General features: G+C 45.1%; 1 protein-coding gene across 1 annotated transcript in view; it reads right to left on the bottom strand.

Moving 5' to 3' along the window:
- TSPAN15 (tetraspanin 15) overlaps nt 1-15,005 on the bottom strand; it is a 73,008-nt gene that overhangs the window by 13,636 nt on the left and 44,367 nt on the right. The window contains exons 3-7 of the mRNA XM_073598732.1: nt 10,822-10,896; nt 8,449-8,544; nt 7,623-7,739; nt 3,476-3,526; nt 1,138-1,254 (exon numbers count right to left, since the gene is read on the bottom strand). Of these exons, the coding sequence (XP_073454833.1) occupies nt 1,138-1,254; nt 3,476-3,526; nt 7,623-7,739; nt 8,449-8,544; nt 10,822-10,896 (456 nt within the window). The remainder of the gene's footprint in view (nt 1-1,137; nt 1,255-3,475; nt 3,527-7,622; nt 7,740-8,448; nt 8,545-10,821; nt 10,897-15,005) is intronic.

Genomic DNA, 15,005 nt, shown 5'->3' with positions numbered 1-15,005 from the left:
AACATACTTGGCCTGATATCTTTTAAAAAAGATTTTTTTAATAAAATAATATCCACTCACATGTTAGTCTTTCATGACAAGCATATAAAATGCCACGCAATTTGCGGTTTGCGTTCCAAAATCCAAGAAATGGCATCACCGGAAGTCTCCGTACCCAACAGATTTTACTCCACCCCGGAGAGCGTCATCAGAGGAATGATCACGATATTGAAGAATCACAGCAATATATAAATCAATATGCCCCGTACACACGTTCGGATTTTCCGACAACAAATGTTGGATGTCAGGCTGTTGGCGGAAAGTCTGACCGTGTGTACGCTCCATCGGACATTTGTTGTCAGACTTTCCGCCAACAAATGTTGGCCAGCAGGTTCTCAAATTTTCCGCCAACAAATGTATGTTGTCGGACTTTCCGATCGTGTGTACACAAGTCTGTTGGACAAAAGCCCAAAGTACAAACACACATGCTCGGAATCAATGCTCACCAAACACAACATTAGCAGGAGCCCAAAGGGTGGCGCCTGACTATTGAACTTCCTTTTTATTGGCTCGCTGTACGTCACTACGTTCGTAATTGTTGGCCAACATTTGTGTGACCGTGTGTATGCAAGTTGGAGCCAACAACCTTCGAACAAAATTCCACGGCTGTCGGAAAGTCCGATCGTGTGTACGGAGCATTATTATTATGCTTTGTCATTTGTTAAAGAAGATATTTTTGATTATATGGTAGATATTGTAGACTACATTTTAATGATTCTATATAATTTACTGAGTACAGACAGCGCAGGAACTTCCCATACTAATTCTTAAAGGAGTACACACCTTTTTCTTGAAGCAGTCAAAACTTAATTTAGTTTAAATTAAATTTAAGCACACCACAGTGCAGGGACACTCATAGTACTTTTTGTACTTTAATTTGCCTTGATATACACTTTAAAAACACACTGACAAAAAAAATACAGGTGTGTCATGCAGGAAAGAGATGTTACCTTTCATTTTCTCAAGCACCCCAGAAAGACGGCCTCTCTATTCTGAATAATTGTCACAACATGTCTTTCACCCCAATGCTTGTAAATCGTTACTCTGTACCTCTGAATTATTACACACATGTTGAATGTGGTGACTATGCAGACTTACCTGTGGAAGAAGAATTCCTAGAAGTGCCCCAGCCATAATAGTGTAATTGTCCAAAAACCACATAATGACTGCATTTGTACAGCCCCTGGGATAGATGAACCTCTCTGCTTCCTGTCTCTGAAGATGGGAAGAAAAAAAAAAAAAAGACCATATCAGCAATGTAGGAAGAAAGGAGTTCATTGACTAAAGCTTTTGAAAGAACTGCCTGTGATGCCCACATCATCCAATACAATTCTCCCTTACAAATTTGCCTACTGGGCACTTTTACCCCCTTCCTGCCCAGGCCAATTTTCAGCGCTGTTGCACTTTGAAGGACAATTGCGCGGTCATACAACACTGTATCCAAACAATGTTTATCATTTTTTTTTTTTCACAGAAATAGAACTTTTTGGTGGTGTTTAATCATCACTATTTTTTTTTTGCTAAATAAACAAATAAGAACTGAAAAAAAAAAATAAATAAAAAAAACTTTCATAGTTTTTATAAAATTTTGCAAACAGGTAATTTTTCTCTTTCACTGATGTGCGCTGATGAGGCTGCACTGATGGGCACAGATTGGCAGCACTGGTGGGCAATGTTGGGACCGCACTGATAATCAGGACACTGATCATTGTACATGCAGTGGTGTATTTTGCTGCCCTAAGCAAGACTAAATTCGGCGCCACCCCCCCCCCCTTGAAAAATTTGCACCGCCCCTTCATGTTTAAGAACCGCTACTTCATCTGTAATGGGGGCCCTCCCTTTTCTTCAGAGACGAATAGATAAAGCTATAAACACTTCTAACTTAAATGTGTGAAATTTCTGGTGGGCTGTGTGAACGCTCAAGTGGCTATGTGCGGTCTCTGGTGGTGGCCGCTATGCAGGGTCTCTGGTGGTGGGGGCTGCATGGGGTCCAAGCATAAATGAACCCTGGGCCCTAAAATTTAAGGGGTTACATTCTTAGAACTTAGGAGTTAATGCTTGGACTTGTAGTCCTTCACTGGGGGGATGTCATGTCCTCAGCTCTGAGGGATTCATGCTGGGACCTAGCTGTAGTCCTTCACTTTTTGGGGGGTCACATCAGCATGAGCCCCTTAGATCTAAGGATGTGACTCCCTCCAAAACTGAAGGACTACAAGCCCCAGCATGAACCCCGGAGATCTAAGAATGTAACCCCTTAGATCTCATGGGTTCATGCCAGGGACCTGAACTCCTTCACTAGTTGAGGGGGGCGGGGTGTCACATCCTCAGCTCTGAGGGGCTCATGCTGGGATCTGCAGTCCTTCGCTTTTGGGGGGCCACATCCCCCAAAAGTGAAGGACTACAAGTCCCAGCATGAACCCCTCCTCTTTGTATGGGTCTCTGGCTCTGCAGACTGCACATGACGACACACACCTGCAGAAGATCATAGAGGTGGTGGGTGGACCATAGAGAGCACTTAGCGCGGAGGAGGCGGCAGTAAAATTCTCCTCCACTTTGAATGCTGGGGCCGCCTTGGGCTCCCTCTGCAGGGCGGGGAGTCGTGGCCGTGACGTCACTGGTTGCTGGACGCTAGGCAGCTCTAGCAACCAAGAGCCTCAGTCAGCGGTGAAGATGGGGCAGAGATGGAGACAGAGCCAGACAAGCAGAGCATTTCAGAGAAAATTTTCTGGTTGCCTGACCAGCATGCACATGGGAAACACCGACATATACCTCAAAATGCGCAACAAAAATACAACTGGGTTACGTTTGACGCATTTTATTATTTTGAATGGGGCGATGCATTTTTGGTATGCTTTTTAAAAGCACTCCAAAGATGCAGCATGTTGGACTTTTCAAAAACGCACCGCACCCACAGTGCATTGGTGTGAAGAGTTCCACAAGATTTAAAAAGGGAAAATATTTTTATTGAGTCTTTCGTGAGCTTTTAGCAAAGTAAAAGCGCAGCAAAAACACATCATTGTAAAAGGGCCCTAAATGTCTAAAGTTCAACACACGTGTTACACTCTGACCGTACAATCTACCAACAACTATGGGATGCAGGAGCCTGCCTGATTGGATACAGATTGATGGAATAGTTTTAGTCCCCATTTTACATTATTAATTGTACAAAGATCATATGGTCTGATTGTAATGCAAATGGTAAGCTTACTTGAAGACAAGGAAGAGAAAGAGAGATGGCACTATAAAGTGGGAAATTAGAAGAAAACAGATGGAAATAATAGAAACAATTAAAAGTACAAGCTGAAAAAGTGAAAAAAAAAAAGTAATAAAAAAATAAAGGAAAATAAGGAAGAAAAAAAAAATATGGACAAGAAAAAATGCAATATGATGGACGATGAACAAAAGGACAAAGTGAAATTTGTGGTTAAATATGTACATTATACTTCATGGCTTGGTATCCACACAGTGTGTTCATCACAGTTGTTGTCTGCAAAAAAGAAAAAAAAAAAAAAATTAAAACTAAGCACTGCTCATACTATTCAAGATGGCTGCAGAAGATAACCAAATTACACGTCTAAGACCCAAGGATGACATACACTGACAGATTCCATTTATCCACACTATACAGCCCCTGCTGGGGTATTATATTCTGAGAGCAACCACAGCTGTCAGAATACCAAACAGTGGCTGCATCTCATTTGATGCAGCTGCTGTTCGGCTGACAAATTTCTGCTGAGCTCCTTCAATTTTTCAATTGAATAAACTTAGGTGGGAGGGGGCCAACAGCCCACCCACAAAGCACATTTTGGCTGGTTCATCCGGAACCAGCTGAAATTCGCACAGTGTATGGCCACTTTAAGACTTTTCCTGCATTTGTCTCTGTGTGGCTACTTTTGAGAATGCTACAGATAAGCTGGTCTTCAGCAATAGGAAAGAAAATCCTATGACAGACATCTAAAACTTTTTTCATGAACTTCTTTGAAATTGAATCTGAGGGGGGTGAGGGTGGCCATAGAGACGCAGCTTGTGTGTGTAGTGAAGTGGACCTGCTTTGGATTCGATGAGTGTTTTTAGCACAGTTCATGAGAACATCCTCACTGGATTTTAAGCACTCCCATAGGTGTCACCGGCAACTTCAGTAGGCAGCTGAAAGTTGGGAGTCCGAGAAACTTACATCCCTTTTTTTGCCCAACAGTTTACATTTTTTTTTTTTGTATATAAAGTAGGACTATAGGCAAAACTCTTAATTTTCATTTTGGATAGAGTAAGGGAGGGTTATAACCCCTGTCAGATTTTTTTCAATAACTGTGTCACATTGCGGAGAATTCCATTCACTTCTTGTCCCACAGCCAAATAGGAAGTGAGATCGAAATCCCTGCAAATTAAGGGAATCCATTGGGAAACCAAAAATCCAGAAAAAACAGGATACAAATGTTATAAATTGAGTGGCAGTTCAGTGAGTAAAATAAGCATTTAATCCCCAAGCAACACAAGACTTGGTACTTGGAGGAGAAACCCATGCTGGCAAGCACAGAGGCAAGAGATTTCCTGTAGTTGGTGACCAGGTTTGCATACATCTCAGGAGGGATTTTGGTCCACTCTTCTTTACAGATCTACTCTAAATCCTTAAGGCTTCTTGGCTGTTGCTTCATAAATTTCCATAAATTTTCTTCTGGCTAGGCCACTTTATGACCTTAATGTGCTTCTTCTTGAGCCACTCCTTTTTTGCCTTGGTGGTATGTTTTGGGTCATTGTCCCATCCATGACCCATCTTCAGTGTTCTGGCTGAGGGAAGGTCTCATTCAAGATTTTACAATACATGGTCCTGTCAATTGGCCCCTCAATGCAGCAAAGTCAGCCTGTACCTTTAGCAGAGAAACATCCCCAAAGCATAAAGTTTCCACCTCCATGCTTGCCTGTAGAGATGGTGTTCTTAAGCCCCATACACACGATAGGACTTTGTACAAACTTTCCCTTGGATTTTTGTACAAAGGGCGTTGGCCAAAAGTTTGTCTTGCATACAGACAGGACTTTTCCAGCCAACTTTCACCAAATCACGTGGTTTTTCTGCTCTTTACCACCACCCTTTGGTCAACTTCTTTATTGTTGTCTGATATTGTGTCAATCTCGCCATTTTTATTGGCGAGATTGACACCTTGCGAGCCGGGTTCACACTGGTGCGGAGATCTGACTTGGATCCCTGCCAATACCAGGCACTGTGTTTGGTATGAATCTTGAGGGGGAACTCCACGCCAAATTTTAAATAAAAAACCGGCATGGGTTTCCCCTCCAGGGGCATACCAGGCCCTTAGATCTGGTATGGATTTTAAGGGGAACCCCCTATGCCAAAATAATGGCGTGGGGGTCCCCCCAAAAGCCCCCCCCCCCAGCCGTACCAGGCCGCATGCCCTCAACATGGGGGTGTGGGTGCTTTGGGGGAGGGGGGCACCCTGCGGCCCCCCCCACCCCAAAGCACCTTGTCCCCATGTTGATGAGGACAAGGGCCTCTTCCCGACAACCCTGGCCGTTGGTTGTCGGGGTCTGTGGGCAGGGGGCTTATCGGAATCCGGGAGCCCCCTTTAATAAGGGGGCCCCCAGATCCCGGCTCCCCACCCTATGTGAATGAGTATGGGGTACATCGTACCCCAACCCATTCACCTAGGGAAAAAAGTGTCAATAAAAAACACAATACACAGGTTTTTAAATTTATTAGGCAGCTCCAGGGTCTTCTTCCGACTTCGGGGGTCCTCTTCCGACTTCGGGGGTCTCTCCGGCGTCTTCTCTCGGTGTCTGCATCTTCTGCCGGCTCCACCGCTATCTTCTGCCGCTCTTCTCTTCCAGAGATGTTGACACAACGTTCTCTCCAGCTGGAATGCTCTCGGAGCACTCCGCAACGGACTTATATAGGCGGTGACCCCGCCCCCTATGACATCACAGTCCCGGGGCATGCTGGGACTGTGAGGTCATAAGGGGGCGTGGTCATAGGATGACATGACCACGAGAGCATTCCAGCTGGAGGGAGCGTCGTGTCAACATCTCTGGAAGAGAGGAGGGAAGAAGACGATCCAGAAGTCCGGGCCATCGCTGGCAAAAGAGCGGCAGAAGATAGCGGTGGAGCCAGCAGAAGATGCGGACACCAAGAGAAGACGCCTGAGAGACCACCGAAGTCAGAAAGGACCACCAAAGTCGGAAGAAGACCCCGGAGCTGCCTAATAAATTACTTTAAAAACCTGTGTACTGTGTTTTTTATTGACACTTTTTTCCCTAGGTGAATGGGTAGGGGTACAATGTACCCCATACTCATTCACATAGGGTGGGGGGCCGGAAACTGGGGGCCCCCCTTATTAAAGGGGGCTCCCGGATTCCGATAAGCCCCCGCCCGCAAACCCCGAAACCAACGGCCAGGGTTGTCGGGAAGAGGCCCTTGTCCTCATCAACATGGGGACAAGGTGCTTTGGGGTGGGGGGGCCTGCATCGATCTGACCATAGCATCTGACTACAGCACTTTCTCCCAATCCTTCTCAGAATCATTTAGAAATTTATTGGCAAACTTCAGGCAGGCCTGTACATGTACCTTTTTGAGGAGGGCTCAAGAAGGCACATGTGGCTTGTTTGGTGACTGTGGTCCAAACTGCCTGGAGATCATTCACAAGCCCCTCCCATGTAGTTCTGGGCTGATCCCTCACTTTTGTCATGATCATCCTTACACCATGAGGTGAAATCTTGCATGGAGCTCCAGACTGAGGCTGATTGATAGTTATTTTGTATTTCTTCCATTTGCGAATAATCGCTCCAACAGTTGTCTCCTTCTCACCAAGAATCTTACTGATGGTCTTGTAGCTCATTCCAGCCTTGTGCAGGTCTACAATCTTGTCCCCAATATCCTTTGATAGCTCTTTGGTCTTGCCCATGATGGTGAGGTTTGAATGGAAGAAAGATTTTGTGATACACAGAACGAGTTGTTGTTAGGAGCACCTTAAAGTCCTACTCCTACTGTAGCTGCTGACTTTTAATATATAGACACTTGCCTGTCCAGGGAGCCCTCGATATCGGCACCACAGCTGATTTTCGGATCGGCTGTCAGGTGCTGCCGCCTCCATCTCCACTAAAGGAAACTGGTAGGGAAGTCTTTCGGCTTCATAGCCGGTTCCCTACTGCGCATGCACGAAGTGTGCTCCGCTAACTGGTCCGGCGGCGGAGGAAGGAGGGAGGCCAAACTTCCGCTGCGCCATCTCCCAGAAGTGGGGAAGGGTACCGGTCAAAAACAGGTACACGTTCCCCCCCTGAAAGGTGCCAAATGGGGGGTGGGGGGTGGGAAAGCAGATAAGCGGAGGTTCCACTTTTGAGTGGAACTCCGCTTTAAATTGACAGGACTAATCGGTGTACCACATGAGCCAGTCTGTGTGAGCCAGAATTATTGTTGGTTTGTAGGGGATCAAATACTTATTTTGCTCATATTCTGTCTCTATCATTTAAAACGCACCTATGATAAAAATTATAGAGCCTTCATTTCTTTGCAAGTGGGCAAACATATAAAATCTGCAAACTATTATTTTCCCCACCGTACTTGGTTGTTTCCTTACCTTATTAGAGATGCAACATGTGTAGGGGACACCACAGGCAAGAGGCCCTGGAGCTGTACAAGAGTGGTACTCGTTCTTCTCCCAGTCCATGTATTCCTCTCCTCCACAACACTTGAACTGGAGATAAATATTTCAAGGTCAGTACAGATTAGAAAAAATAAAAAAAAAATAAATCCACACCACACTGAATTTCCCATCTGCACTAAACGGCACGGGTGAACGAATCTGCAGTGCCGGCACCTACAAATATCATACAGGAATTGCATCTGATTGCATGCAGGCGCCGATTGGCTGAGTGCCAGGTGGTGTCAACAGGACCACTCACTCAATGAATTTCAGATGACTTCGGGTCCATTCACACCACAATGTGTGCATTGAGCTTAGTGAACTAAAAAAAAAAAAAAAAAAAGTATTGCAGCGCATGTTAAAACGCAACGCAGCATGCCAGTTGGCATGCTGCGTTGCATTTTAACATGTGCTGCAATACTTTTTTTTTTGTTCACCAAGCTTTATTTGTAAAGGAAATATCAACCATCTCAGTGTTCCTCCTGAGGAGTTGATAGCCGCACTGATTGAGAAAAAAACAAAAAACAGATACACACACACCAGGCTGGTTGTACAGAAGTCGAGAGATCCATCTATGGCAGGCTTTACAGTTGGGATTCAGGAAAATGATCGACAGTACTGGGTCCCAGTATGATGGAATCCAAGTAGAATATTAGCTTTTCTGCCCAACAGTGCAGCAGCTTTCCTAATGGATTGTTAATGAAGTTAGCGTGTCATCTGAAATTTCTCCATCAGTGGCACAGAGCGTGCCAATTCTCACCTGTTTCTGTACAAAGTCCATGATATTTTTGAAGTCAAGGTCGTCGTAGTAATTCCGTATTCCGCGGCGAATGTTGCGGTTCAGGATATCCATGGTCTGGGGAAGGAACAGGTCACATATTCCATAGTTATAAGATGGGAAAGGCATAAGGTAATGCTTTTATGGGAGACAGGAACTGCACCACAGAGCAACAAACTAGTTTGTAAAATGAGCAGCAAGTCAGTCAGTGAACACCTTCAAAATTATATAGATGATCAAAATGTAAAATCATATATCTTTCAACATCCTATTTACATTATTTTTAGCCTACACCTATTATTCTAGACAGTCTTGAAGTCTGTAAACTTAGTTAGTGATGATCCACACACATTTACTTGTAATTTGGTACTGCTGTGTCACACATTTCACAGAGCTTGTGTTTGGTCAGATTAGACGATCCGTCAGATTCCTTAATGGAAGTGACGTTACGTCGCGGCCATCTTGGTACACCCCGCAGTCGCCCACACTAAGCCTACAGTCTGAAGTGGCCAAGCGGACATTTTTTTTTACACTCACCGAAGTCTTGACGTCTTTTTACCACTAAACTGAGCTTATATAGTGAAATACAGCATTTAGACGTCAGTGACACAGTTTTGATGTTGAATTTCAAAAGCAGCGGTGTTCTTTCACATTAGCAAAACGTGTGAGATCAGCAGGCTTGCCGCTAGGGGTGCAACGGATCAAAAAACTCATGGTTCGGATCGTTCCTCGGATCAGGAGTCACGGTTAAGATCATTTTCGGATCAACAAAAAAAATCTCCCCCACTGTAATATCCACGTCATCTCCCCCACAGTCACATCAGTCTCTGTACAGAGGAGCTTACACTCTAATGTCCCCTCCTCCCACAGCCACATCAGTCTCTGTACACAGGAGCCATTTTTGCGGGGAGGGGAGTGTAAGCTCCTCTGTACAGAGACTGATGTGACTGTGGGGGGAGGGGACATTAGAGTGTAAGCTCCTCTGTACAGAGACGGATGTGATGAGCTCAGTGTACAGCACTATGGTATATGTCGGCTCTATAGAAGAATTAGAGATAAAATCGGAGTCTGCTGTGACTTCTCTGTTATGAGATATAAATCTTTGCCCTCCCCTCCTTCCTCTCACATTATTGATCACCCTATCATCTGTATTATTCATAATTCCCTCCATGTATCCTCCTCACCTCTCAATACAAGGCTTCTTCCTGTCTCATCCCCCAGACACTACAGGACAATGAAATTTAGCTGAGGCTCTGGCTGGCGGCCATTTTGCGTAGGACCAAACGCCATAATACACTGCATAGGGACACACAGGAAGTCCTCCAGCAGACACTAGAGGTCACACACTGCTCTGTGAAAGGACTCCAGCAGGGTGCGGCCATTTTTTGCGGCCGAGTGTACCGCTCTGGAGCTAGGCCGAAGCCGCGGCCTTTCCTAAGGCCAAAGCAGCAGCGCGCTCCGCGGAGCGCATGTGTGCCGATCCGAACAGGCTGAACCGTGACGATCCGTTGCACCCCTACTTGCCGCTGCTTTTAAAATTCAACATCAAAACATTGTTTACTGGCAGATTGTTGTTCTGCCTGTGTCCAGTATAAACGGTGGGTACCAGCGGACAGAGTCCGCAGTGGGCTCCTGTTGTGTATAATCACAGCGGGGGGCGGGTCTCCGGCAGCGTGTGCGAATGCCCCAGTACCGGAAGCGTCAGAGCGGCCACCCTGCTGCAATAGATCTGCGGTGGGTGGTCATCAAGTTGTTAAAGCTACAATTCAGTTATTGATATTTTTGCATAGTCACATTACTTTAGCTCAGGCCAGTGTAAGTATGCACGTGCCATACCTGGCCAATCCCTGTGAAAGCTGGAAATCACCATAGTAAATCACTGCTAATTTCTGGGTCCTATGCCAAGTGGCTGCCCTGCTGCATTCTGAACACAGGAAGTTGCTCACTTGACATGGGTGACATTTAGAGGATGCATTGCATGTTCAATGAACTGAAAGCGTTCTCTAATTGGACAAGATGTAGATTGTAAAGTCACTGTCCCATCTCATCCAAGCAGAGAATGCTTTGCATTTACTGAGAAAATGCAAAGTGTTCTCTGAATGGCACCAGCCTCCTGTGTTCAGTAACCAGCAGGGCAGCTACTCGTCTTGGGTCAGGGAAGCTAGCAGCGACGGCTGTTTTTTTTTTTTTTTTTTTTTTTTTTTTTTTTTAGGGGGGGCGTCAAACAACCACCCCCTGGTCTGTCGGTAAATAAATAAAACACACACACACCACAATTAGCATATTGATGTGGTTTTGGGGAGGCAAGGGAAGGCAAAATATAAGCAGAATAAACATCATTAAACAATGTCTTACCTGGTTTCTGAATAGCAGGGCGACGATCCCACCAGTGAGTTCCAGGAGAAGGCAGACCCCTAATGTGTACATGAACTGCAGACAGAAAGAAGAAGAAGAAAAAATATATAAAAAGTTGTTTATTTTTTTAAAGATAGTATAACAGATGGGGCTTTCCATTTTTGTTGAAGGTACGGAAAACCCCTATTGTCTTAGGGACTGATTTGGCGTGGTGACAGTTACTGTTTTTTTCTGGTGAAGACATTAGACAAGTCAAAGCCTGTGTCAGTGCGAAGGGGTATTCCGGTCAGTACAAACAGCAACCCTGTTATTCTACAATGACCGGAAATATAGGATAAAAAAGTGTTACATCACGAGTCTCCGTCCTGGTAAAACTCGTTAGCCACTTTTAGATTATAGATGGCACAAATTTACAAGTAAATATATTGAACAGATTTAGGTCACTGACTTAAAAGGCCAAGTTCACCTTTGTTCACTTTTTTTTCTAAATTCTAGCTCCCCTATGTATCAATATAGCATTAATGTATTTTGCAAAAATAAAACAGCTTTCCATTTATTCTACACACGCTTACCTCACTGTCCTCAAGGCTGTTTAACCACTTACGGACCGCCGCACGCCGATATACGTCCTAACTTTGAAGAGGAATATCATTGTTATGGCAGCAGCTAGCTGCCATAACCCCGGTATCCTCTTCTTCGACCTGTGGTCCAGTTTCAGATAAAAGTGGTCCCTGCGGCGGATTCGCCACAAAATCACTTTTAATCGGTGGCAGGAGAGGGGCCCCCCCCACCGCTCTGCAGTGCCCTCTGCCGCTTACCGGAGCCGTCAGCAGTGGCGGAGGTGATCGGATCTTGCTCCTTCCTTGGCATGGAGACGAGTGAGGGGAAGATTGCCCCCACCCGTCTCCATACCATTGCAGGGCAGAAGCTTCCGCACATAGCTCTTTAAAAAAAAAAAAAAAAAAAAAAAAAAGGCCCTTTATTGCATCTTTTGGACCCCAGATCTCATATTTAAGAGGTCCTGCCATGCTTTTTTTCTATTACAAGAGATGTTTACATTCCTTGTAATAAGAATAAAAGTGACAGAATTTTTTGTTTTTAAAAGAACAGTGTAAAAACAAAAAGGTAAAATAAATAAGAAAAAAATATATATATTTTTTAAACGCGTCTCGTCCCGCCGAGCTCGCGCGCAGAAGCGAACGCACACGTGAGTAGCGCCCGCATATGAAAACGGTGTTCAAACCACACATGTGAGACATCGCTGCGATTGGTAGAGCAAGAGCAATGATTCTAGCCCTAGACCTCCTCTAGCTCAAAACATGCAACCTGTAGAATTTTTTAAATGTCGCCTATGCAGATTTTTAAGGGTAAAAGTTTGTCGCCGTTTTTAAAGAGTGACATGTTGGGTATCAATTTACTCAACATTATCTTTCATTATATAAAAAAAATGGGCTAACGTTACTGTTGTCTTATTTTTTAATCCAAAAAAAGTGTATTTTTTCCAAAAAAAGTGCGCTTTTAAGACCGCTGCGCAAATACGGTGCGACAGAAAGTATTGCAACGACCACCATTTTATTCTCTAGATTGTTAGAAAAAAAAATGTATAATGTTTGGGGGTTCTAAGTAAATTTTCTAGAAACAAAAACATGTTTTTAACTTGTAAAAACAACAAATCTCAAAAAGAGGCTCGGTCCTTAAGTGGTTAAAAACACTGCTCCATTACTTCTGCCTTACTTCAGGTCATGACACAGGAAGGAGTTGACCAGATGACCTCATTGGCACACACCCTGCATCATCTACTTTTAGCTGGTCAACTCCTTCCTGTGTCATGACCTAAAGTCTGCCCAGAAAGTAAGGCAGAAGTATTAGAGTAATGTTTTTAACCACTTGCCAAACAGCCGCCGTATAATGTTATACGGCGGCTGGTCGTACTAAGGGGCAGGTACTAAGGGGCACTCTGGAGAGAGTAAAGGGGCACTCTGGAGAAAGTAAGGGGAGGAAGTAAGGGGGCACTCTGGAGGCACACAGTACCTCCAGAGTACCCCCTGCAGAGAGTCCTGAGGAGTGATGGCCATTAATCCATGCCAGGTCAATGTTAGGAGAAGCAGAGCACCCACCTCATGTCCACCCTATTCCAGTTCTGCTTGCCTTCTCCCTGTCACAGCCCCGACATAAGCCCGGTCCAGCCTGTGGTGTATGTCCCCATGTACCTGAATTACTGCAGTTCTTTGTAGTAGGTGTCACTCACTTCCTGCAGCACATGTCCTCGGTCTTTGTGGTGAAGAGGAGGGGGGGAAGAGGGGGAGGAGAGGATCCAGCACTGGAGTCTGGACACTGCATGCTCCTCTTCAGTCAGCCTGACAGCTTCAGCCACGTCTGCCTTCTTGTGTCATCACCGGACCCTCCGCCTGCCACTTAAGCAGTAGCAGCAGTCGGGCACATCCATTCCTTGCTGACAGCGGGCGGGCCGACACTGGAGAGTGAAGGTCAAACCAGACCAGCCCCTGCTAAATTCCGCTGGGCGCTGGAGGAGGGATGGGGCCGGGGGGTGCCAAGAGTTGTGCAGCACTAAGCGCGGGCTTCGCTCCCGGCCTGTCTGACTCTGATTGTCTGTGACATCACTGGTTACTAGACGCCAGGCGGGACCGGCCCTAGCAACCAGTCCAGGAAATGTAGGATGGCTGCACTGGCTGTGTCCTCTATTTCATTCCGGGACACTGTATTGTCCTGGATTGAAGGTGCCCAGGACCTGGGACATACATGGCAGTTGCGGGATAGTCCCGTGGGCACCGACTATTCACTATCGCGAAAACGAGAGCCAGAATGGGGATCTGTCAATGTAAAAAACAGACAAATCCCCACTTTGGCAGGGGAGTTAGCGAGAGATTGATCTGCCTGCCGCGATGACGCAGTCCCGCTAAAGAAAAAAAAAACATGTTGCAGATCACCGCCATTACTTGTAAAAATAAAAATGCCATAAATATATACCCCATTTTTGTAGACACTATAACTTTTGCGCAAACCAATCAACATACACTTATTGTGATTTTTTTTTTACCACGGATATGTAGAAGAATGCATATTGGCCTAAACTGATGAAGAAATTTGTTTTTTTTTTTTTACTTTTTTTTGGGGGGGGGGGGATATTTATTATAGCAAAAAGTAAAAAATATTTTTTTTCAAAATTGTCACTCTGTTTATAGCGCAAAAAAACCAAAAAAAAACCAAAAAAAAAAAAAAAACGCAGAGGTGATCAAATACCACCAAAAGAAAGCTCTATTTGTGGGAAAAAAAGGACATCAAATTTTGTTTGGGTACAATGTCGCACGACCGCACAGTTGTCAGTTAAAGTGACGCAGTGCCGTATCGCAAAAAAATGGCCTAGTCATTAAGGGGGAAAATCTTCTGGTCTGCAAGTGGTTAAACTATCATTGGAAGAGTGAGGTAAGCGTGTGCAGAATAAATGGAAAGCCGTTTTATTTTTGCAAAAGAAGTACATTAATGCTATATTGGTACATAGAGGAGCAGGAATTCAGGAAAAAAAATAAGGGGGGGGAGTGAACAAAAGGTGAAGGAGAAGTATGGACAAAGCTTTTTTGGCCATACTTCTCCTATGGATCACAGGAGTGCTGTCACTTCTGCACTCCTGTGACCAGTTTTCAGCTCAACAGTGGGCTAAAGCCTCCTGTTGACTGATGTCACTCAGCCTGTCCAGGCTCAGGAAGGATCCTAACCATATGGATCCACCCAAATAGCCGGACCAGCACCTGGCTTAGCCTCTCAGTGATCTGCCGAGAGTCTGAGACAGCCCCCCCATTACTTCCACAGCCCAGCGCTCCAGTGAGCATTGGAGGGTCAGAGCAGAGAGCCCGAGAATGACAGTCCCTGCTCTCTGCTTAGAGTGGAGGGAAGAACTGAGCAATCAGCGGTGTTTGATTGCTCAGTTCTCACTGCAGAGATGGCAGGGGACAGATGATGCATCCAGCTAGGTGAGTAGAATTGTTTTTTTGCAATCCCAAACTTCTCTGGTAAATCTAAAAGGGACCACAATCTTCTATCCAATCATGTGTCTGTCGGACTCTCTGCAGTCTTTATTGACATGTAAGTTCCGCAATTCTCCCAATACCGAAAGACCAAGGCTGCCTTGGTCACATGACAAAGATCAGCAACAGCAGTTATGATAA

This window comes from Aquarana catesbeiana, linkage group LG09 (assembly GCF_042186555.1).
Source record: "Aquarana catesbeiana isolate 2022-GZ linkage group LG09, ASM4218655v1, whole genome shotgun sequence".
Classification (NCBI taxonomy): domain Eukaryota; kingdom Metazoa; phylum Chordata; class Amphibia; order Anura; family Ranidae; genus Aquarana; species Aquarana catesbeiana.
Note: the sequence above shows the minus strand (reverse complement) of the source record. Positions and strands in the feature narration are given on the sequence as shown.